We start from the raw sequence: 23,897 nt of genomic DNA, 5'->3' as shown, positions 1-23,897 counted from the left end.
CAGGCAGCGGAGTGCTGCACCGGCCCGCAGCAGACGCTGCGGCGCTGCGGCGTCGCCTCCCGCCCTGTGACACGGAGCAGACGCACGGCGGCACGGCCTTCCACCAGCTGCAGGAGGTGCGCACCTCCCAGTGGAAGCACAGGGTGCTCCCTCAGCATACGCAGCTTTGCGCAGCGCAGCGTACGGGCCACGCCACGCAAAGCCGACCCTCAGTCTGCCCGAGAGGCTGTCTGAGGAAGGCCTGGCAAGCGCGTACTCGCCTCCTCCGCGGCCATGCCCTCCGCCCGGGCGAGCGAGCAACGCGAGAGGACACAACCCATGCGGGAATCGTGTGTCCCCCCCGCTAACAATTTTTTTTCTCTGTCCCACCGGCGGCCCGGCGCGCCAGTGCAGGAACCCCGTCGCAGCCACCGTTCTACTTGGCCGCCATCGGCCGCCGGGCATCGCGCGCCGCCAGGATGGGGCGCTTTGGCGTGCCGGCCGCACATAATAAGGTGGGTCACACCTTGTTGTTGCTTCACGCTTCACGCCACCCGCGGCGCTGCACAGCTGGCCCTGCCGCTCGCCTCGCCCGCGCGTGCGGCGACCTGCAGCGCGCTACGTGCCTGCGCGCTCGGGCCACCGCAGCAACATCCTGCCCACCCGTTGCTTCACCAACACAGCCGCGCAAAACCGTCTGCATTGCTCACCACCGCCATCGCTCGCCGCTCCCACGCCCCGCCTCCAGATACTGGTGATGACGCTGATCAATGTGTCCAACCTTTTCTGCCACTCGCTCTTTTCAATCCTGCCCGCCTTCTTCCCTCAAGAGGCCCGCGCCACGCCCAAAGCCACCGAGCCGCCCCTCTCCAGGCATCCCTTGCCACGTCCTGCTGATGATGTGCCCACGCGCAGCGGTCGGGTAGAGGCGCTCCGTATATCCTCCGTACACCTCCCCTCTCCCCGTCTCCTCTCCGCAGGCAAAGTCCAAAGGCATGAGCGACGACGCGGTGGACTCTAACAAGCCCTCCAACGCCCAGCCCGCCACTGCCCTTTCCGCCACCGCACACGCGCCCACCACACCCACAACAACCGTCGCCACCCTAACCGCCCCACCTCGCTTCGCGGCCGCAACTCATGCTGCGAGCCAGCCCGTCGCAATCACTGCACCGCTCAGAGTTTTGAAAGTGGACTTGACCGCAGGTCGGCATCGTGTTCGCGTGCTTCCCGGCCGTCATCTTCCTCACGTCGCCCTTCGCGGGCCCCTTCATGTCGCGGCACGGCAAGAAGTGGGTCTACACCACCGGCCTCGTCGTCGTCGCCATCTCGACCATCTGCTTCTCTGTCGCCTCGTACATGCCCGCCGGATCGCCGTTTGCCACCTGGTGCCCCCCCCCAAACACACACACACACGCGACCCTCTCTGAGGCGCGTCGCGCCGGCCGGTCGGGCTGGGCGGAGAGGAGGGGCCGGCCGCGTCTCTCCACACGTCGAGTGCAACCACACCAAGTGGTTGCTGTCCATTATTGTATTATGATACACCGATCCCGATAGGCGCCACCCCCTGCGTGGTCTTATCGTATTGTGTTCTATTCCATCGAGTGCATCCACTAGGTGCTTGCTGATCCGGCTGACGCAGGGACTCGGCTCAGCGATGGAGGAGACCGCAGCGTACGCCCTGATCGCCGACATGGACACCGACAACGTCTCCACTCGCGCAGCTTTCGCCGAGTTTGCTCAGAGGACGTCCCTGCGAAATCCCGGATCATTCCACTCCCAGGTGTCTTTTTTCATGGGTCTCACGGAGATCTCGACCGGGCTCGGCTACATGGTGGGCCCCCCGCTCGGCGGGATGCTCTTCGCGGCGGGCGGCTTCGCGACGCCCTTTGTGGTGCTCGGCTTGGCGCTGCTGCCGGCGGCTCCGCCCCTTGCTCCGACCCTCGGCCCGGTATTTCCTGATTTTTGCCCGAGCTTGGTGTGTAGGCGGCGGCGCTCATCTACTATCGGCTGCCCCCGGATGACCGAAGGCGATCGAGCGACGACGCGGGCGGCGTCTCGATGAAGGCGCCGAGGCGATGCGCGCCGAGATGGAGCCGGGAGAAAGCGCCGCAATCAGCGCGCGCGTTGCTGCTGCGCATCGCCCGGGCCGCTCTCCATAGCAGTGCCTCTTACATTGCGTGCACGTTGCCAGGCGCTGCTGCGCAATCCCCAGATCTCGCTTATCGCGCTCGCATCGATGCTGGCTCTCCCCAACCAAGAGTGTGCTGCAAGTCCCGTCAGAAGCCCCTCAGATCTCGGGGAGTGCCCGCCCCTAGGCCAACTCTGACTACGCCTTTCTCGAGCCCACCCTCGCCGACCACGCCAAGGCGCGCGGGCACGCATCGTCCGAGGCCTCGATCGGCCTCCTCTTCTCGATCTCCTCCGTCACCTACACCCTCGCGTGCCCGTTGATTGGCAGCCTCGCCCGCCGTAGCACCCCTTCTGTCGAGAGTACAGACGCGGTTTCGACACCTGCCGCACGTGCATGTCCGTAGGCATCCTCGCCAACCGGCAGCGGTGTGGCCCACGGCCTATCATCGTCTCGGGCAGCCGCCCGCCGTCCGCGCTCCGGTCCCGCCCCCTCCTTTCAATCGCTCCCGTCGTGAACAGGCCTCCTGCTGCAGCTGCTCGGTTTCCTGCTGATTGGCCCTTCCCCGCTGCTGGCGCTGCCGAGCGGGCTGGGCTTGCCGCAGCTGTGCGCCGCTCTCGTCCTCTTCGGCGTCGGCGAGAGCATGAGCATGACGCCCGTGATGGACGACATGATGGCGTCGTGCGGCGAGCACGCCGACGCGTCGGTCGACTCGCTCTCGTCGCCTGCCCCTGATTGGAACTTTCCCTTCACCCTTTTGGACGCTTTCCCATAGGTCAACTCGCTCTCGTCGGTGCTCGCCGCTTCCTTCTCGCTTGGCCAGGTGACCCTTTGCCCGGATCCATTTCTGACGCCGCTTCGCCCCCTGAACCCCCCCTTCGCCCCCTGACCCCCCCCCCCCTCCTCCCGTTCCTCGTTCTCCCTACCGCCAGATGGTCGGTCCGGTCATCGGCACCGCGCTCACTTCGCGTTTCACTTTCCCGTGGGCTTGCACCCCTAGATGCTGAACACGTGTGCATGTTCTTTTAGTATTCAGCCGCGCAGCAGCCAGTAGAGTTGCCTTGCACTCATATGAGGCGCCAACACAGCGCGTCTAAGATTCACGCCGCCCGGTAGGCGTGCACGGCGATGGCGCTCGTGCTGCTGGTGCACACGAGCGCAATCATGCTCGTCGAGGTCCTCTCGCCGAAGAGGACCGTGCGCGAGGGCGCCTACCAGGAGCTCAGCGCGGTGAATCCGCCAGAGGTGGAGGTGGCGGAGGATTGACATAGTTCACGTCTGTTGCACACCTTTGACGGCATTGAGGAGTCACAGTCAGGAGAGATCGGCGCGCGTGGGGGGTCTCTACACACTGGTTTCTCACCGACACGCAGTTCTTTAAAAGCTCCAGAGCGCTTGCTTGTCGAGAGAGTACGCGGGGGTACGGCGGGTGCGGAGAGGCTGCAGGGTTCGTGATTTCACATGGAAACAGCGAATCGGTTTCACTTTCACTTTCACTTCACATTTCATGTGAAACAAAATTTCACTTTTTCGAGCGAGTGTGAAGAGTCGTGTGAACGTGAATGATGACGGATGCTCCCACCGAGTTCCGACCACTCTGACACTCACTTGCACAGGTGTTGGCTCCCAAGCAGCAGCCAAGATGAAGGAGGCTGGAGATATTGGTCTCGCTGAGCTGATGTGTACACTAGACCTATATGAATCTCATGGCATGCTGTGGGCGAATACGGTGCTGATGGTGGGATGAACTCTCTCAGTGCAGTCGAGAGTCGACTCCGACGCATCGGGAGGGCGGCGGCGGCGGTGTAGGGGCGGCGGCGAGCTCCCGGTTGCAAATACTCGCCTCACAGTCCAAGATGGCGGCTCGCGCCCCCATCCGTGCACCGGCGTGCCACTCTCTAGTCCCGCCTGCCGCCCAGATACCGAGGGCGGGGCGCACTCTTCGACTTGGGCTATTATTTGCCACCGGGAGGGCGGCGGCGGCGGTGTAGGGGCGGCGGCGAGCTCCCGGTTGCAAATACTCGCCTCACAGTCCAAGATGGCGGCTCGCGCCCCCATCCGTGCACCGGCGTGCCACTCTAGTCCCGCCTGCCGCCCAGATACCGAGGGCGGGGCGCACTCTTCGACTTGGGCTATTATTTGCCACCGGGAGGGCGGCGGCGAGGCTGGCGAAGAGGAGCGTGAGGCGGAGCGCCGCTCGCGGTCGCGCGTGCTGCAGGCGGTGCATGGCGGCCTCTGGCGGCAGCGCGTTCGCGTGCTCGTCGGATTTGGCGTGGGCGTGCTCCTCCTGACCCCGCTCGCAGTGACGCTCTCCCCCGGCGCCGACGCAACCTTCACCTTCTCTCCCGACCCGGCGATGCAACGCGTCATCGACATCGCGCGCCGCTCCGGCCCCGACGGCCTCTTCCGCGCCGCGGAGTCGCCCGGAGGGCCAAGGCCCACGCTCTCCCTCTCCCAGCTGCCGGCCGAGGGGCCGATCCGCTACCGCAAGCTGCTGCGGGGAGAATACTTGCCGCCGCCCCCCCCACCCGACGCGACTGTGTTTGCGTTGCTATTAACGCCGCTCTCGTTGTACGACGCCGGACTCCTCGCCACCCTGTCGCTCGCCATCGCCGGCGACACCCGCTTGTGGTTCCTGCAGCCTCCCCCCTCGGGGGCACCTGGCCTCGCCCCGGCTTGCCTCATCGCCGGCGCCCTTGTCGCCGCGCTCAGCCTTTACACTCTCGGACTGGCCATCTGGCGATGTGACTTTGCGGCACGTCACTACCCGCTCCTCGGCAACTTGCTCGGCGCGCTGCTGCTGCTACACGGTGCCCCCCCCCCCCCCCCCCCCCCCCGCCTCTACCCTCCAAGCTACGCACGCTGAGGCTTGGGTTCACCTCGGCTGATATTCTGCATGTAGGCGCCCTCTTCTACAAGCTGGCCCGGCTGGCGGCATCCGGCGGCGAGTGGCTCGTGCTGCGCCCGACTGCCGCCATGACCCGTTCCGATGAGGCGCCCCGCCGGCTACTGGGCGTCGCCACCGCTTGCGGCATCGCCGGCGTCGTCGTGCTCGTGATTGTCGACGGATTCCTCCACCCAAGCTGGCGCCTCGCCGGCGTTGAGCTCGGCCTGGGCTGGCCGCTCAGTTGGGGATGGGGGCCATCGGGCCTCGCGCTGCTCCTCGCCCTCGCACTGATCTACGACGGCCTCCTCGTCCTCTCGGCGGCGCGGCAAGCCTACACGGGTGGTACGGGTGGGGCCTCTGACGACTCGCCCTTCCAAATGCAGTTGCCCACCGAATGCAAAGAATGCAGAAAATGCATATGCAGCTGAAATGCAGTTGCCCACCGAGTGCAAAGAATGCAGAAAATGCATATGCAGCTAAATGCAGTTGCCTCTCGAATGCAGAAAATGCAGATGCACTATAATGCGTTCAAATGCCATGATATGTGTGATATGCAACACATGCAAAAATGCAAAAAATGTGCATGGGCAAAAACCACACGCATTTTTGGGCAAGAACCACAACACACCCGGTTGCTAGCCCGGGGCGTCGATTTTTCTTGACGATTCCACTTTAAAGTAATATATCTTTACTTCCAACACCCGGACGTTCCCAGGGTGATGGAAGGTTCGACGCACCCCCGGACTGGGCAGAGAAATCCCAGGAAACAAAGGCCTGGGCACTCCACCCCGCCCCCACTTGCCCTGACTGCACAGGATTGCGTGCCCCGACGAACGGCGACACATAGCGGGGGACACTGCGCCGGGGGGTATGCCTAACTTTGGTGCTTTGTGTGGGTCGCGTTCCCTTGGTAGCTGTGTGGCTGAAGCCCTCGTGCCGCTGGCTTGCCCCTTCCAGCGGCTGGCCCCTCGAGACTTGGCGGTAGGAGGGGGAGAGGGAGGCCCGGTGGGAGGAGAGGGAGAGGGAGGCCCGGTGGGAGGGGAGGGAGAGGGAGGCCGCCTTGGGCTCTTCTCCTCCCCCCTCCCTGGGCTCTTCTCCTCTCCCCTCCCTGGGCTCTTCTCCCCACCTGCCTGGTACTCTCGGCCTGATTACCGGAGCGTCTGCTGGGGAGCAGACGCTGGGGGGACACTCTCGCCCGAAGGCGGTACGCACGACCCGGAGGCGTGGGGATGGGGGGGCGCCGCGCCGCCGCCGCCGTGCCGCCTTCTCCCGCTTTGATCTCCCTCAGCTGCTTCTCCTCAACTCAACCTGTGAGCTTGAGGGCGGCGGGGGTGGGAGTGCTCTCGGGCGGCGTGTGCGAGCGCGCGCGGCGCGAGATCTCCTTCGCGAGGGCACGGTGGGTCGGGTGAGTATCTCGCGCGCTCGCACTATTTCACGTTATATGAGGCACTGCCCTTGAGTGCCTTTGCAGAACCGCCACTGCGGTGGTCGAACCGGTTCGCGGTTCGAGCTGGGACCTTTTGGCTCCCGGCTCGCGAAACTCGCTTGGAGGGTTGCTTCGCTCTCGCGGAGCGAGCGCGGGCGCGCGGGTGCGTGTGCGCGTGCGCTGCTGCAAGGCGAGGCGAGGCGCGGCGCGGCGCGGCGCGGCGAGGCGGGCGGCGGCGGCTCGCGATCGTTCCTTTTGCCCGGGTGAGGCGTGGCTTGCGCGCCGCGTGGTGATGACGCCGCACGTTGAAAAGTCCTTGGTGAGCCACCGCGGTGGCAGCGAGCCAAAGCAAGCCACCTGCCGCATGACGGGTTGACGTAGAAAAAGAATTTTTCCGATTCCACTTTAAAACGCTGGTGCAGATGGGGGTTTCTCTATAGAAGTCGGAGCGTTGCGTCCAAGGAGCGGCAGCGTGCGGCTCCGTGGATGGACTCGGCCATATCCCGCGGGTGTGAGGCGGCGGGCCGTCCGAGTCGGGGAGGCAACAACACAACCATCCTCGCGGGTGTGAACCCAGCCAAGTAGGGGGCCGATAAGTCCGCCCACACCGACTCATTTGGGGCGGGGCCCTTCAAGGGCCAACTCTAGTACCTAGGTACCCTCATGACCTCCTGCGGTCTCTGAGATGGACACCAGTGGGTGTGGGACCACAACCAGGATACACTCGAAGGCTGGGTAAGCAGTAGAGGTCGATACTCGACGCGTCCCACATGGTCTGTGTCGCTGTCGGCACGCTGTCGACAGGACGTCGAGCGACACCGGTGGCAGTGCCACCCAGGAGTGGTCGGGCGGTCTCCCGTCATGAGAGAGCCACCATGTGATCCGTATGATGATTCCTGACAACCGCCTCAGTCAACTTTCGTCACAGTTCCCGCTCTGAGAGGAGCTGCGGGTCAGTTCGACAGCTGGAGCTGTGTCGCCGGCGTGCGGCGGCCTGCCTCCGGAGGTGCCTCTGAGGTGGACATTTTTTGGTCACCGTGAGAGAACGCGTTCGAATTTTCACTCCGGAACTTCAACTGAGCACGCGCACCGGCCAGGGCTACAATAGAGTCAGTGAGGCGGAGGCGCGAGTCGGAAGGCCGCGACCGTCAAGTGTTCCCTTCATTTTCCTACTCGAGTACCTAGGGTCGATGGGAGTGCCAACCCCACAATGCCTAAAAACCCAGCCCAGTATGCCAACCCTTAGTCGGCCCTTCCTCGTGGTCGGCTTCGGAGGCCCCGTAGCCCTAGCCGGAGCTAAGGGGCCCGGCTTTTTCTGTGTTAACCCTAGGGGAAATCGCTACGGAATAGGGTTCCCCATCCCGGCACCATCGTGCATCGAGCGGCGCCACACCGATGGAGGGAGTCGGCGGGGTTTGCCATTGGCGGGCCGTGAGGGCGCTGAGAACTCAAGGGACAAGGCTGAGTTTTTGCTCCACACTTTCGGCGCGTGGCGGAGTATACATGACTTTGGAGCTTATGCGAGAGGTGGCGAGCGGAGCAAGAGCGGTGTGCGCGCGCGTCAACGCCCGTGCGCGGCGGCTCTCCCCGCGCGACCAGACTCCGAGGATTGCACTCCCCCGCGCAGCAGTACGGAGGTCTTGAGGGGCAGTGTACTCTCATGTGGTCAAGGTACATTGGGTTCTACACAGACCCAGATACTCAGAGTCTGAGTCAGATCCCGCTCCCCCCTCGCGCTCAGGGCTGTTGCTGCTGCTCTTGCCGCATGGCCGGCTCCACCCAAGGGGGGAACGGCGCCTCGAAATCCATACCATTGGCAGCGGCTGCGCCGTGTGGTACGACCGCTGGCTGCCTCGGCGGCGGCTCCAAGGCTGCACCCGCCTCGGCGGTGGCCGCAATTCGGGCCACGTCCACAAACTCGCGTGGGAGCATGTCCACTTCCGCCTGCGGCAGCCGCCGCAGAACCTCCCGCACGCCGACCGCCTTGCGAAAGAGCCAGTGCCGCTCGAACTTGCGCGCGGGGTTTGGCGGCACGTGCGGTCCCCCATTATCATCGCGCAAAAAGAGCGCGTGGCCGAGCATGTCGCTCGGCGCCTGCTCGCAATCGATGACGTGCGCGTGCGGGTCGGCGGCGGCCGACACGTCGCCGAGGCACCAAGCGCAAAACGTTGTGGGACAGCGCGGGCACTGGAGGGCATAGCACTCAGCGAAATCCGACTGCAGCGCAAACGGTGCGCGGCACCTATTCAAAGCGCCGGCTCACGACCGTAGCGGCGGCACACTGTACCCTCTATAGAGGGGCGGCACCCGGGGCACTTTAGCGAGAGCAGCTCGGCGATCTCCAGCCGGGCGTTGCGCACGCGGAGCTGGGAAGCGTCGAGGCTCGCGAGGTTGGACAGCTCATGCTGGACAACCTTGGGATGCGGTGGTGCGACACGGCAGAGAGTGGGAGAGAGGGGGCTGGGAACGCACGGCAGAGACTGTGGGGAACGGGCACCTGCCGCAATCGCTCCTCCGCCTCGGTCGCCAACCGCTGCTCGACGAGCTGCCTGCGGCTCGAGAGGTACTCGTCGAACGCGTCGTCCGAGAGGTGTCGTGCCAACTCCGCGTCGGCAAAGTACGAATCCGCGTCGCACCCGTGCGGCGCCTGTCAACGACCCGCGCGTGAAGCGCCGTGGCGACGTGCAGAGCGGCGGTGAAAGATGGCAGCGGCGCCATTGGACACCGCACGCGGCCCTCGCGGCGCGCCCGCTCGCGCAAATCGTCGACCGATGCGTGGTGCACGTGATGCGAGAGGCACTCGTCGCACGCAAAGTGGCGCCCGGCCGCGCACTCCAAACCGCCACCCACGGCATGCACGTGCGGCGCGTCGCACAAACAGAGGCAGCACGTGCGCTCCTCCTTCGCCCTGCCACCCCCGCCTCCCTCAGCGGCGGAGGCGGCCGCCAACTGCTCAAAACACGGGTGCACGAGCGCCGCCGCCGCCGAGGGCCGCGCCGCGGCGCTGCGCGCCGTCATCGCGTCAAAGAGGCCGCAGAGGTGCGGCGAGCGGCCAAGCAACATCTCCGATAGCGTGACACCGAGCGCGTAGACGTCCGACGGTGCTCCGGGCCTCGCGCCTACGTATCCAACGGCGGCGCGGCCTCCGATGAGCCGGACGTGAATCAGCGTCTATTGGCTTGCGGCGCCTCCGGCGAGTAGCTCCGGCGCGAGGTAGCGCTCGGTACCGCGCAGCGTGAGCGTCTCGGTGACGCGGCTCGTCGCGTCGAGGGACACGTCGAAATCCGCGAGGCGGGGTCGCGCCGCGTCGTCCACCAAGATGTTGTCCGGCTTGATGTCGCAGTGGTACACCTGCTCACAGCTGCACGCGTGAAGAGACCCTCCTGTGCAACTCGGCGACGGCCGGGCGCGAGCGCCGAATGCGCGTGCAAGTGGGCGACCGCGGCGCACAGCGCCTGCACGAAGGAGGCCGCCTCCACGGCGGTGGGCGGGCACGCCCTCCACCACTCGCGCAACGTGCCGTTGCGGTAGAACGGCATCTGCAGATGCACCGTCGTGTGCGCGTCCGTCACGTCGCAGAAGACCGCCTCGATCGGCACGACAGCGGGGTGACGGAGGCGAAGCAGCAGCGCCGCCTCCTTGTAGCAGTTGCGGCGCCCCTCCGCGTCCACCGCGTACTCCTTGAGCACGACCGGCCGTCCGTCCTCGAGCTCCGCGTAGCGCACGGCGTGGCGGCCAGCGCCCGTGCCGAGCGAGCGCAAATTCGAGTAAACCTTGAGCGTGCGCTGCGGGTGGAAAATCGGCAGCAGCTCGCGAGGCGCTGCGTCCGGCAGCAGGCGGTGCAGCTCTGGGAAGAGGGGGAGCCGCGCGCATAGAGACGCGTGGACCTGCGAGAGCTGCCGATCCGCATCCCTCGCGGCGCCGGTCGCTGCCTTCACGGCAGCCTTGGCGGCCTCCAAATCCTGCCCCTCGAGACCGTCCTCCCGCGCGTACTTGAGCTCGAGCAGCGCCTACTGGAAGCGGGCCGCCGTGCCGTGGTTTCGGCCGCAATATGCACCATTCGCGCCACGGCCCGCGCGGCGCCGGCTCCAAGCGGCGCTGTGCTCGCTTGCAAGCGAGCCGCGCCGCCTCGAGGGAGGAGGGCAAGTCACCGCAACCGTTCCGCAGAGCGAGTTCCTCCTCGGTCCTCTCCGCCGTGAGCCGCGTCAGCGCTGCGCGCAAATTGGAGAGCCGCTGCGCGCGCGCCCGCCGAGCTGCCGCCTCATCGCTCGCGGCGATGAGGAGCTGCTGCGCCGGCAGCGATGCGTCGTAATCGTAGTGGAGCAGCAATCCCTGCGGGTCAACGAGCGTGGCGGCGGGGAGGAGCGGCGTCGCCTTCAGCAGCGCCGCCTCGGCCGCCTCAGCGACGTACGTGCAAAAAGCGCGACGCACCGCTGCCAACCGCGCAGCCTGGTCGCCCTGCACGCGCAAGCCGCGGGCGAGCGATCCGATCCGCGCTCGGCGTCCGCCCCCGTCGCCTGCATCGGCGCCGCGCGGCACATCCGGCAGCTCAACCTGCCCGAGCGCGCGCGGGCCCTCCCCTGCAGCCTCCCGCGCGTCGGCGAGGAGAGTGTTCGCAGCGGCGCTCGCCTCCGCCGCGCTCCTCGCGGCAGCGTCGAGAGACGTCGCCGTCTCGCACCCAGCCATCTCGAGGAGTCGTGCCTCAGCCTCCCTCAGTGCCGCCACGTGGGCCTCCCGCGCCGCATCCCGCGCCGCGACGTGCTCGCTCAGCTCGCCTGCCTCAGCGTTGATTCGACCCTGTCGCTCGCGCAAGCGCTCACGGCTGCCCGTAACCGCATCGCCGGCCGCATCGCCGGCCTCTGCTGCCGCACCACTACGAGCGGCAGCGGCCTCCTCCTCCACCGCCGCCGGTTCGTAGAGCAGCTCGTACAGCTGCGCGACGCGGCGGGCCTCGGGTGAGAGGCCGGGAGGCAGGAGGCTGGCGGCAAGGGCGGCATCCCCAGCGGCCCCAGCGGCGAACAAAGACGCGGGCGGCTCCAGCTGCTCGAGGCTCGAGAGCAGCTCACGCGCCTGCAAGGGGGGAGAGTAAGAGCGGGCGGTGAAGACCGCGGCACATCGTCTTCAGCCTCGGCGTGGCCACCCGTTCGAGAGCCCACCTCCGAACGGCTATTCGCCGCTCATGCGTCAGTTAGTGGCCCGCGGGGCAGTGAGTGGCAAGGAGATCAGACTCGGCACGCAACGTGCAAGCAGCCGGGGGCGGGCCACACGCACTGGTCGTGTTCGACGAGTGGCGGATCTACTCTCGGAAGTGTCTCGGGTGCTTCTTGTGGCATCTGCGACTAGCGAGCGCCGCGTGCCAACAGCCCAAAGCGAGCACCGACTCGTCGAGGGAGCGCGCGGCGGCCCAGAGCGTCGTGCACGCCTCGGCGGACGCAATGAGCAGCTGCTGCACCACCTCATCTCCGGACGGCGCCCCTATTCCGCCATCAGAGATGTGATGACTAGCCGACCGCGCCGTGCGAGAGGATTAGGATAGTCACCCCCACTGCCCGCATCTGTCGTCGCCGCCTCCGCCGCGTCGCCGGCCTCTGCCGCCGCCGCGTCGCCAGCCGCATGTGGACCGGCGAGTGGAGAGCGCGATGCTCCCGCTCTCCGCTCGCCGCCGCCTCTCGCTCCCCCCCCCGCCCCCCACTCGGCGGCCCTTTCACAGCGGACCGCCTCGAGGCACTCCGACACAGCCTCGCCGAGCGCGCGCCCCGTGGAAGCCGCCACACCGTCCGGGAAGCAAAGCTTGACGATACCGTGGATCCCGCCACCGGCACAAGCGTCGGCGTCCGCGCCAATACCGTCCGCCACAGTCTGGGGTGCCGGCATGCGCGCCGTGTCCTCGGCCGACGCAGCCCGCCCAGCATCGGCAAGCAGCCCCTCTCGAACGGCAGCAGAGGAGGCGCCGCCTCGGCCGCCGCCGCCTGCTCTGCCTCCGCCGTCATCTCCTCCCTCGCCTCCTCCCAGCAAGCGCAACGTGGCGGAGAGCGCGGTTCGCACTGCGGCCTTTTTCGCCGCCGTCCGCTTCCTCGCCGCCGCAGCGCGCGCGCGCCGGCGCTGCCACGCATCAAAATCCTCGAGTGCAAGCTCAAAATCAAAGTCGCCCTGGATGAAGGCAAGGTGAGGTAAACGCTGGGTCTAGCGTGGGCTGGGAAGGGTCTCGGATTGGTATCAGGGAGGATATCTGTGCACCTGCTCATCGGAGCCGCCGCTCGACGAGCCTATGAGGACAGAGGCGGGGGTGCAGCGAAGAGGCGTATGATACAGCGACTTTAGCTGGCCACGCGTGAGCTGGGACACGCCGGAAGGTGGGGTATGGACGACTCAGCATCTAGGCCATCGGACCCCAGCGCAGAGAGAGGAGATTGGACGGCCGAACCAGCAGCGGCGGCCCGCCCGAGGCGAGAATCACGGCGTACCTCCCCTTGGCGGCCGAGTAGCTGAGTATCGTCCCTCGCTCTCCGTTCAGGTCCGGCCGTGAGCCGAGCCCGCAGATTGCCGCCCGCGCGCCCGTCTCGAAGCCTTCAGGTCCGCGAGTCGCACCGGCGCATTGGCGCACCGCAGTGGCAAGCGCGTCCGCCACGCCGCGCAGTCGGTCCGCCTCCTCCGTGACGGCGTGAGCCGACCGCATGTCGGCAGCGGCCCATGAGGCTCGCGCCTCACGCTCGGCGGAAGCGAGGGCTGTTGAGAGTGACGCCCAGGCCAGGCTACGGCGCGATGTGGCGGGGTCTGACAGCGTGACCCGAATCTCCTCGATGCGGCTTGCCGTATCGGCTGACACAAGCGACGGCGGCAGGCGAACGCCCTGCCCATGCACCGCCTGTCGAAGCTCAGCCGCCAGCGCAACCACCTCTTCGGACACCGCCTCGGAGTGAGAAGCCGGCGACGCGCTGATGCTCTCGAGCTGCTCCAGAGCGACGAGGAGCGAGACGATGTCGCGGGAGGACATACGGTGTGCAGCAGCAGCTGGTGGCCGCAGAGGCTGTGTTCACGCTGTTGTCTTTTTTTTGGGCAAGGCGTCTATTCGATGCTCTGCACGTTAGCTGTCCGGGAGGCGTCCGGGAGGCACCTCCCGGACATCAAATGGGGCCGCCTGGTGGCCTCCGAGCGCCAGCCGAAGCAACCCTCGTCGTGCCCCGACACCCCCCCGACTCATGCTGTGCCGCTCTTGCCTGTGTGGCCGCTGACGGCGGGGCCCCGTGCGCGGCTGCGCCGAAAACTCGTGACTGCCGTCGTCACACCTGTCCACAGATGCGACGGGTGCCTGTCCGACCGCGACAAACAGGCCTCGTAGCGGATCGCCAGCCCGCCCTTTGCCTCCGCAGACGCCTAGCCGAATCGTCGTTACCTTCCGCAGACCGAGACTTCCGAGCGGGCGCGTTCTATAGATGACGGTCACGCCCAACTCACCAGCCTTGTGGCCTGAAACCGATTCTGAGCCCTGCCTCCGCCGAGCGGGTATGGCCGCTGCCCGGCGGCCCGCGGTACGATTCGGTCCCGCCACCTCCCCGCCGTCCCGGTTCCCGCAGGTGAATTATTGCGATTTCGCCACCCTCCTCGCCGCCCTCTCCGCCACTGTCGCCTCCGCGCTCTCCTCCGCCGTCGCCGCCGCCCTCGCCTCCACCGCCCTCTCCGCCACCCTCCCCGCGGCCTTCTCCACCGCCCTCTCCGCCGCTCTCTCCTCCGCCGTCGCCGCCGCCCTCGCCGCTGCCGTTGCCGCCGCACTCCTCCCCGCTGCCGCCAAGCATGATCGGCCTCACCCTCCCCGCCGCGCCGTCGGTCTCGCCGTCGCCGCCGCTCTCTCCGCCGCCGTCGCCGCCGCCCTCACCGCTGCCGTTGCCGCCGCACTCCTCCCCGCTGCCGCCGTCGGCCTCACCCTCCCCGCCGTGCCGTCGGTCTCGCCGACGCGTCGCCTTCTTCCGTGTCGCTGTCGCCGCTCCGCCGTCCGTGTCGCCGTCGCCGCCTCGGATCTGTGGCGGCGACGGCGACGGCAAGCGAGCTTGCTGCGGGGAGGGCGAGACGGAGGAAGGCAGCGGCGACGGCGACACGGACGGAGGCGGCGACGGCGACACGGACGGAGGCGGCGACGGCGACACAGACGGAGGCGGCGAAGTCGACACAACCGGCGGCGGCGGGGAGAGCGATTCCAACGGCGGCGGCGGCGACGGCGACAAGGACAGAGGCGGCGAAAGCGAGACCGACGGCGGCGACGGCGACGGCGACATGGATTGAGGCGGCAAAGGTGAGATCGGCGGCGGGGATGGCGAAACGGAGGAAGGCAGCGGCGACGGCGACACGGACGGAGGGCGAAGGCGACACGGATCGGTCTCGCTTTCGCCGCCTCCGTCCGTGTCGCCGTCGCCGCCTCCGCCGTCGGATTCGCCTTTGTCGCCTGCTCCGTCCGTGTCGCCCTCGCCGCCGTCACGATTCGGCATACACACAGTTTGCACATCTGCAAGTTCTTCTTGATGTACACGGCGGTGCAGCCCCTGGCAATTAGCGGGCAGCTCAAGGCATCGACGCTCTCGCCGAAGCCCCTGTGCCCGGCACTTGCCGCCGTTTTATTCGGCGCAATGGCCGGCGTTGAAGCTCCGAACCCAGGCGCAGCCGAGCCCGTTCAGAGACAACACCAACAACCTCTTTCACTCATTCTTAAAAACAGTACCGGCCGGGATTTCGAAGATAGTGCTAAAATGGATACCTGGAGAATGGCATTTAATTTCGCGGACCGGCTCTTTTAACAATCAGGTCATGTCACCGCTTAATGTGCATGTGCGTGGCCTACGTCAGAGACCAAGTGACCAGCCGTCCCGGGCAATTTGTGACCCGTCTACGCCCCCTCGCGCCTCGGGCGCGGCCGGCCGCCGCCGGCCTGCCCCGTTGACTTCCCCGCCGCGCTAGGCGTTCGTTCGCAGTAATCTGGCTTAGTTCAGAGAGGTCGGGTCGTCTCTATGCGTATCACAGCGCGGCGCTGGCCTGCGCATGGCGGGCATGTGGTCGAATCAGTCAATCATCCCGACATTTGATGTTAGTTAGTGCCAAAACCGCGGAACCGAAAATGGCGTTTAATTTTGCGCACCTGCTGTCCGCCGCCTGCGGCGGCGCTGCGCGCCGCCTACGCGCGCTGCGCGCGCGTTTTTTCTCTCTTTTTCTGTCTTTTTCACAGTGTAATTTTACCAAAAAAATGCCTTTTTTTTTTTGAGAGCGCCTGCGTTGTTAATAGTACAAACCCAATGGTCCTCTGCGAGCGGTCCTTCGTTGCAGTCGCACACACGCACACGCCACGCCGCACCGCGCGCCCGCCCACCGCCCCGCCCAGGCGGGAAAGAGGTGGGGAGATGGGACAGCGAAGGAGGAGCACGAGCACGTATGGGAGGGTTCAGTAATGCGCCACGCTGCCCGGCGTCTCTCACTTTCCGGGACAGCCCCGCCCTTGTGAGGCGGGAAAGTGACGGCTACCCCGTACGCGCCTGCCGCTCTACTCGTCGCCGACCGCCCATTCTCCCCTCCTCGTTCCCCCCTCGAATGCTCCGGACCCCGACAAGCCGCCCGACGTTGGGCCTCTGCCCCGCACGCTCCCGCCCCTCTGCCCCTCACACACACCCAGGCCCGACATGCACATACAAGACAAACCCGGCGTCCTGCTCTCAAAAGAAAAAGAAAAAAGGGAATGAGGAGACCAGCGGGGGAGACTCCCCGCCTATGCAAGCCCCAGAGAGGGGCCGCCATCGCCGAAGCTGTGCCAAAGCATAACTCCAAAACCCGCAGCGGCCCAGGGGGCCTTGGGGGCAGCCTGCCGGACCGCCGCTGCACGGGGCTAGGCACCAGAAGATGAGTGGAATGGATGAATTGGGCCGTTGTCCGTGCCTCCCCTCTATACGTCAGAGTGGGACCTACGCCGCGCCGGGTAAGGGGCGCGCCCGGTCCTCGACGGAGCCGCGCGCCCCAAACGACCCAGGCGGTGAGTAGTCGTCCTCGAACCTTCGACTTGTAGTCGCCCGTGGTTAGCGCCCCTCCTCCTTCGCCCGTCCCTACTCGTACTGCTCTCGAGGCGCCCGCGGCATCTCGCCGCCCATCTTCGGCCACGCGTTGTAGTCGAAGATGGCGGCGTTGCGCCTCGCGACGATGGTCGAGTGCACTTGCAGGAAGCGCTTGCGCTCGCTACTGACCCGCCATCGTTCGCTGTCGGAGGACGCCTTAGCGGCCTTGATGTCGAAGTTGGTGTTGAACCACGTCGCCGCCTCGTGCCCGATGCCGCCGCGCGTGCTCGCCGCCCACGTCATAAAGTCGCAGTTTTTGGCGTCGCACGCCGCTGCCTTGGCCTTCCGCTTCGTCTCCTCGGCGTATTCGGTGGCTAGGCGCTTGCCGCTCGCCAGCGGGCGCAGCCTGTCATGGTGCACCGCGGTGACGCACGTGCCGTCGTACACCACGGCGCGTGCCGACTCTGCATAGTTGCCGAAGACGCCGTCGCCCCGCTGGTACGGGTTGGTGTCCGGATCGTGCGCCCGCGTCGGGTCCCTGCAGCCGAGCCTCACCTCCATGACCTTTGCCGAGGCGCCGAAGGCGCGTGCGACGTTCGTGACGTGAGTGTTGAGGGATGCGTGCCCCGTGGCCAACCAGCCGCCGTAGTTGCATCCGTCCCAGTGCGTGCCGCTGAGGTGCTCGAATAGCGACAGCGTGCGCGGCACTCGCGCCTCGCCGATGTCGCACGGGACGCACCCCGGGAGCCTCGTGCGGTGGTAGATGCACACCGAGTTAGGGCCCACGCCGACGCAGCGCGTGGCGAGGGTGATGGCGCCCTTGGGGTGGTTGAGGTAGCCCTGCGCCTCGTGGAGCCACGCCTTGTCGTTCAGCTCGACGTCCTTGTGGACGACGTCGATGCCGAGCACCGCGCCTGCCCCGAGTTGCTTCGTCGAGCGGAAGTGCGCTCGCGTCGCCAGGTGTACCTTCGGGTCGTTGACGATGGCGTCGAACATGTCTTGCTGCAGGGCGTTGTTGGCGACGTGCTGGAAGTGGCGCCCCGAGACCTGCTCGATCCCCTTGTAGTCGACGCCGCCGCTTTCCGGACCCCCTGTGCCGCGACTTTGTCCGTCGCCCTCCTTCGTCTCGCCCGCCTCGTCAGGCGCAGGGCCGCTCTCCGCCTCGCCCTCCTCGTCCAGGTCCATACTCGAGAAGCTGCCTTGCGAGTCGGGCTGCCCAGACAGGGTGTCCTGCGAGCTTGCCTCCCCTACCCCGTCCACGTCCATGCTCGAGAAGCTCTCCTGCGAGTCAGGCTCTTCGATCAGGAAATCCTGCGAGCTCGCCTCCTCTTCGGGATCCCCGGCCTCCGGGTCTTGGGGCTCCGAGCTAGCCCCCTGTCCCGACAGCTCGCCCCCCCCGCCTCCACCCCCCCCCTGGTCTGTGTCGGGATCCGAGTCGTCGCCTCGGTCCGCAGCGTGCCGAGCCCGGCTGGCCGGGTGGTCGTTGCCCTCACCAGCGCCAGCGGGGGGGCGATCCCCCCCCCCCCCGCTAGGTCCTCGCTGTCCGTTGCGCTCTGACCGCCGCTACATTTGTTTTAGGTGTATTGTTGGCAAATCAAGACACAGAGCTCACACAGAATCACCGCGACAAGGAGGGCAAACCCACGGGGCGAGTGGACTGCTTCAAGGCCGTCGGCACCTTCTTTGGCGACCCTGAAGCCTGCAAAAAGGAGCTCACCGCGCACCTCAGGAAGAAGCTCGCGCCGCTCGACACGACGTCATCGACACGATCGTCGACACTGACTGCGTCACGAACACCTCGCAGCTCCGCCTCAACCTCGTCCAACGGATTGCCTGTGCAAAGACCAAGTACATTGCCGGCATCACGCCGCCCAATGTCGCGTGCGAGGCTCTCGAGTTTGCGCACAACCGCATCCGCAAGTCCTTTGAGGGCATTGCTCGCGCCGACGCCTCGCACCAGGCGCTCCGCGACCTCGCGTGGCTCCAGGCGCAGCTGCCGACCGAGATGGGCGGGTGCAACATCGACACCGCCTTCACGCGAGCCGACAGCGACTTCTCCATGTCGCTCCTCAAGAACTGGCGCACCCTCGTCGCCCACAACCCCGACTTCGCCCTCGACGAGGGAGGTGCGTCCAAGTACCCCGCCATCGCCGCAGCTATCGCCACCTACGAGTCCGCCCTCTCGGACTGGAAGGAGGTGTGCGAGAAGCGCACCGCCCCCGACAAAAACAAGTACCACACCGTCCGCGGCGGCTACCTGACTGAGTTTTACCCCAAGAGCGTCCCGCTCCCCGAGCCCGAGTCCCTCCAGCTACCGACGCGATTCTCAATGGCACTTGCAAATCCACGTACCCGCGGCCGCGGGCGCTCGCTGCCATCAAGAATCACAAGGACTGGTACGCGCCATCAAGAATCACAAGGACTTCCATCAGCGGCGCCAAAGCCCGTGGCGCCCACGGTGCCAAAGTCCGCCAAGCAAACGTCATCAGCGGCGCCAAAGCCCGCCAAGCCAACGCCACCAACGGCGGCCAAGGCACCAGTGCCTGCGGAGGCGGCTCGCAAGGCAAAGGCTGCGTGCAAGAACACTGCGGTCTCGCAGAGAGAAGTAATGTAATGCGCAAGAGCGAGAGCCAGAGCAAGAGCAAAACCTCGAGCAAGAGCAAAACCTCACAGTCGAACGAGATGGGTCCGGAGATTGTAGACCTCGCACAGTTGGAGAGGAATCGGAGAGGTCGTTCAAGAACACTCGACGATTTCGGCGTCACTAGTAGTGGCACTAGCCAATCGTGGCGGAGGTGGCGGCGACGCGCGCACGCCAAGGGATCGGGCGCGAGAGACGAGGCGGCACGCGCAGAAGGGTGCACCGGAGTGCCACCGTCACTCACACCCGCCGCCGCCGTCCGAAGTTCGTGCGAGGGTGGTGGAGCGGTGGGAGCGCTCGCGGGTGAGGCTCGTCGGTCGGTCGAGTGGGCGGGTGGTGGGGGAGGGCCGCCGTGGCCTCGGCCGCGGCCGAACCGCGCGGAGCGGGCCGCGGGGCGGCGCAGGAGGCGCCCTGGCCGCGGCGGCGAGCTGTGTGAGCTGGCTGGTGAGCTGGGGTCGGACAGTTCAGCTCGCCAAGCACGGCTTTTGTGTGGTCAGTGTGGACGCCAACCCGGCAGTCTTCTGATAATACGAGCGTCATTTTGTACCCACCCCCCCTAGTTCGTGGGGACCCCCCCGCCGGTCGGTGGTCTGCCCCCGAGGTGGACCGGACCCCCCCTCCGGTCGGTCGCTCTCTCGGCGGCGGGAGGTGTGACGACCGACCCCCCCCTCGGTCGGTGTCCTTGCCGTGAGAGCCCCCTCAAACGCTCTCTCTCCCTCCTTCTCGCGAACCGCCACGGGCGCTTCGAAATCGCCGGTTTTCACTATGAAAACTAGTTACGCAGCCAAGCGCCAAGGAGACTTCTTCGCCGAGGCCCGAGCAAGCAAGCCCGACCCCACACATCTATGTGGAGCATCTAGGCAGTCGCAGGCCTGGTCCTGCTTGCCGTCGCTTTGTACAAGCTCTGGCCGCGCTCAAGCGGCTCGTCAACGGGTACAGTGTGTCGCCGGCGAAGCTATAATTAATCGTATGGACGACGACGACCAGAGTGTGGACATGGACAAGCTCGTGTTCCGACCCAATCCTGAGCGTCTCGGTCTCGAGCTCAGCCACTCGGACGACGAGGAGTGATTAGACGGGGAGAGGGCGCTTGGTCTCTTATTTCGAGATACTAATTTATTCACAGCTGCGGCGAGCGTGTGCGGTGTGTTGTGACCCTCGAGCCAACCCGACCGATCCCCCCCTCGGTCTGCGCTCCGACCGACCGGACCCCCCCTCCGGTCTGCGGTCTTCCGCGGCCGTCGACCGAACCCCCCCTGCGGTCGGTCGGTCTGCGCTGGGCGCTCAAACCGCGAACTCGGCCTGTTCACTACAAGATGACGCTCGTATAACTGCAGTATGGAAGATACAAAGAGACGGAGGAGCAACGAGCGCCCTGGCGTGAGCCAAAGACACTCCCTCCGTAGACACTGATCACACACGGGTGGGACAGGGTGGGTCACAACGAAGCACGAGAGCGTGCACGACAGAGCGACGGCGCAGCGTACTGCCGTCCAGCTAAAAAGCGGCGGCCGACGGTTGCTGCGCAAAGTGATCAGTTCTAATGAATGTACCGGGGCCCTATGGATAGATGAATCCGGGGCACCCTCCGCTCGAATCCCTGGCCAGGGGTTCGAGGCGGCCCCCACCCTGGGGCCTCCCATCAAAGGGACTGCTGCAGAAGACGCCCAATCTTGCACAAGTGCAAGAACCATACGTCTTCTGATAACTGCAGTATGGAAGATACAAAGAGACGGAGGAGCAACGAGCGCCCTGGCGTGAGCCAAGGACACTCCCAACTGCGCTCCGTCACCGGTGTCGCGGTCTCCCCCACTGAGGGCGATCTGCGGGGGGGAGTCGCGCCGCCGGCATGTATCTGTGCAACTGTGTTTTGCCTTGTCCCGTTTGATGGAGCAAAGTCACGGGCCGCCCGCGCTTGAAGGCGGTCGCGCCAGGCGCGGGCGGCACTAGTTGCCGGCGATCCGCTTGGGCAGCGCCCACGCTACCTTGCCTCTGACTGGGTCTCCATAGGTCGCGCGGCCCGAATGCTCGATTTGAACGTCTCGCAAGCTGGCGTCGCTCGCGTAACCGTGGCAGGGCGATCCTCCCTTCGGTGGAAGGGAGATCTCTAGCCTCCTAACGAGGTTGCCCTCCGCCTGGCTGTTGGCGACAGCGATTAACACCTCCGCAGTTGCGTCGGTCCGCGCCACAGGTAGAGACGTTGAGCTCGGCAGATGATTTGGTAGTCAGTTGGGCCGCCCCGCCTCGTGTGGCTCATGGTAGTACGCGACCTCGCCTTCGGGATCGAAGGCCATCGTGACCACACGGCCGTCAGCACCGCGTACCTCGGCGGGCGCGAGGGCGCGATGGTGCGCCGCCTCGCCGGGAGGCATGCTCGCGGTATGAGCGTTGAGGCGTTGCTCGGCGGTGAAGCTGCTCGGGTGATAGAAGGCGGCGCGGGCGCTCGGCAGCGGCCGTGGCTCGGCTGGTGGGACTGACTCCGGCTCCTCAGTCGTGAAGCTGCCGCAGTGAAAGAACATGGCGCGAGAGGTCGGCACATGGGCAGGCTTCAGCGCTGACGGCTCATTGGTTGGCTCATCAGTTGCCTGCGCAGCTTGCTGCTCGGCTGGCTCTTCATCGTCGGGCTCCGGAAGCGAGCCCCACGCGTTGTGGTCGCCGCCGGATGGTTGCCAATCGCCGAGCTGGCTGCTGTAGTTGGCAAGAGGGTGGAGCGCGAGCCAGTCTTCTGGCTCCTGGGTAGCGACAGGAGAGCCAGCAGGTGGCGGCGGCGGCGGTGGCGCGCTAGCTGCAGCGCGCACCTGCTGGGCGGGCTGAGCATCCTCGCAGAAGCGACCGCTGCTAAAGAAGTCGTCTATCTTGCGCTCGGCGTGGAAGCGCTCGCCGCCTTCGTGATCGTTCATCCAGTCGTTGTACGACTCTGTGCCATCTCAAGTCGCCCGTCGCACCAGTCGCGGAACGCATCGTACTCGTCAATGTCAATCGCGTCCTGGCCGTCCGCCTCGAGCATGTCGTTGAGCTCATCGAGGTCGGGCTCGCCGACGTCATCGTCCTCGCTGCCGTCCTCGCTTTCGACCGACGCCTCGGCGACTGAGGCACTGACTGTCGCCGCTGACGGCGATGCCACTGGCTGCGCTGGTGCTGCGTCTGCTTGTTGTTTGGCGGCAGCTCGCTTCGCACGCTTGGCCTCGTTGCGCTTGACCGCGTTGCGCCGGTCGGCAGCCGCCTTCTCCTCGCCGGTCATCGCGGAGGCCTTGCGCTTCGCCGCGGCAGCGCGAGAAGCCTTGAGCTTGTGTGAGATGGCGTCGGCTTGGGCCTGGCGCTGCGCTTCGTGCGCATCGGCCGACGTCGAGGTCGAGGCATCGAGCTCCGCCGAGGTCGAGGCATCGAGCTCCGCGCGCCCGCGCATCGGCTGCTTCTGCGCCGAGAGCGGCATGCTAAGGAGGAGGCACTTCCGCTGGTGGCAGTAAACCCTTATATCATAATATAATGAACGTCTTTACACACTCATCGGGCGGCACCGCTCACTGCAGAGCGCCGCCCTCTCGCGGCTCTCGAGAGCGAGTTTTCGCCAGACAGCCACACGTCCATTATGGCGCGCGTTCTCGCCGGACGGACGTTCGCCGGCAGGCCGCGAGGGCATCTGCCGGCGCTCGTCTGCCAAACTGGCGCCAGAGTGGAGAACTGGAGGCTGCATACGTATTCAACTGGCCGGGGCGGCAGTTGCGCGGTCTACCGTTCGGCGGCTGAAAAAGGAGTAGACCGCCTTTACCGCGGTCTACCAAGTCTACCGGTAGACTGGTGTCGTAGGTTCATTACGGTCTACCGGTAGACTGCGGTAGACTCGTGGTAGACTCGTCAACCAAACGGTCTACCGTCTACCCCCGTCTACCCCAGTCTACCGGTAGACGGTAGACGGGCCACCCCTCAGTGTGTCTCATGTGTCCGGATCTCTGCTTCCTCACGCAACCCACAATCACCTGCGTGACGCATTGTACAGTGCGGTCACGCTCGTAATATAGAGCAGCTTCGGCTCCATCCTTTGAAGCACATCCGGACACATGATGCGGCGGGCGACGCGGGCCTCCAAATCCGTGATCTCGCGAAAGAAGCCGCGCAGCGCCACCGAGAACAAGGCCTTGTCCACTGCTGTGAGGCGGTCCATCTTGACGGCGAGGGTGGGGTGAACGTCGACGGCCGTCGAATCGACGTCTCCGTGGGTGACCACTTTCACATCCAGCACGGATGCCTTGTTGTCACAGCCACAAGTAGTCGAAAAGAGGGCCGCCGCTCTAGCCGATTGTAGCCGGCTCAGCATTAGACACAGCGACTCGTCGTAAAAGTCTGTCAGTCCAACCCAGTCAGCTTCTAAGTATGAGGCCATAGCCGCGTCGAAGCTCGGCTCGTAGTCCGCGTCGTGCAAGGAGACGGAGTGGGGACACTCTTGGCCTGATGTCATGGCGCGCGCCTGATAGTTCCAAGGCTCGTAGCATCCCTGCCAACGCTTACCCAGTGGGTGCATGTAGTAGTCCACCCACTGCTCGAAGTCATGCTGGTGAGAGCCACTATGCGGGATGTAGCTCTTGCTCTGATTTATCAGCTTCCTACCCCAGGCATCGTAGCGGCATTCCTTGAACATGGAGAGTAGGTGCGCCCGAGGAGACCGCAGTAACACCAGTCGCTGCGATTGCGGCCTTTTTCTTCGGTCGAAGAGGAAGCCGTGCTCTGCGCCCACCGGTTGCGTAGGATAAAACCGCGGAAATATCTCACGATGATGGCATGCCCACTCGATGAATGTAGCGCCACCCGCCTTC

The 23,897-nt window shown here is 65.9% G+C and overlaps 3 protein-coding genes across 3 annotated transcripts; 1 reads left to right on the top strand and 2 right to left on the bottom strand.

The window, feature by feature from the left end:
- Nucleotides 1-396: 396 nt before the first annotated feature.
- On the top strand, nucleotides 397-3,373 carry EMIHUDRAFT_455551 (hypothetical protein; the record flags this gene model as incomplete). Its single annotated transcript, XM_005787032.1, has 9 exons — nucleotides 397-811; nucleotides 960-989; nucleotides 1,183-1,364; nucleotides 1,594-1,870; nucleotides 1,963-2,031; nucleotides 2,295-2,448; nucleotides 2,629-2,813; nucleotides 2,883-2,930; nucleotides 3,224-3,373. Exons 1-9 carry the CDS (start codon nucleotides 737-739, stop codon nucleotides 3,371-3,373), a joined length of 1,170 nt encoding a protein of 389 aa, XP_005787089.1. The 5' UTR covers nucleotides 397-736.
- A 4,784-nt stretch (nucleotides 3,374-8,157) lies between these two features.
- On the bottom strand, nucleotides 8,158-13,414 carry EMIHUDRAFT_111199 (hypothetical protein; the record flags this gene model as incomplete). The annotated part of the gene is made up of 11 exons (XM_005787031.1): nucleotides 8,158-8,662; nucleotides 8,737-8,834; nucleotides 8,918-9,067; nucleotides 9,151-9,539; nucleotides 9,648-9,771; nucleotides 9,861-10,430; nucleotides 10,478-10,548; nucleotides 10,578-11,490; nucleotides 12,136-12,603; nucleotides 12,658-12,686; nucleotides 12,811-13,414. 11 exons carry the CDS (start codon nucleotides 13,412-13,414, stop codon nucleotides 8,158-8,160), a joined length of 3,921 nt encoding a protein of 1,306 aa, XP_005787088.1.
- Nucleotides 13,415-16,496: 3,082 nt separating this feature from the next.
- Nucleotides 16,497-17,711, bottom strand: EMIHUDRAFT_228431 (hypothetical protein; the record flags this gene model as incomplete). The annotated part of the gene is made up of 1 exon (XM_005787030.1): nucleotides 16,497-17,711. One exon carries the CDS (start codon nucleotides 17,709-17,711, stop codon nucleotides 16,497-16,499), a length of 1,215 nt encoding a protein of 404 aa, XP_005787087.1.
- Nucleotides 17,712-23,897: the final 6,186 nt, after the last annotated feature.

Source organism: Emiliania huxleyi, assembly GCF_000372725.1.
Source record: "Emiliania huxleyi CCMP1516 chromosome Unknown EMIHUscaffold_147, whole genome shotgun sequence".
Classification (NCBI taxonomy): Eukaryota; Haptophyta; order Isochrysidales; family Noelaerhabdaceae; genus Emiliania; species Emiliania huxleyi.
The sequence above is the reverse complement of the archived record's forward strand: the minus strand, read 5'-3'. Positions and strand labels throughout refer to the sequence as shown.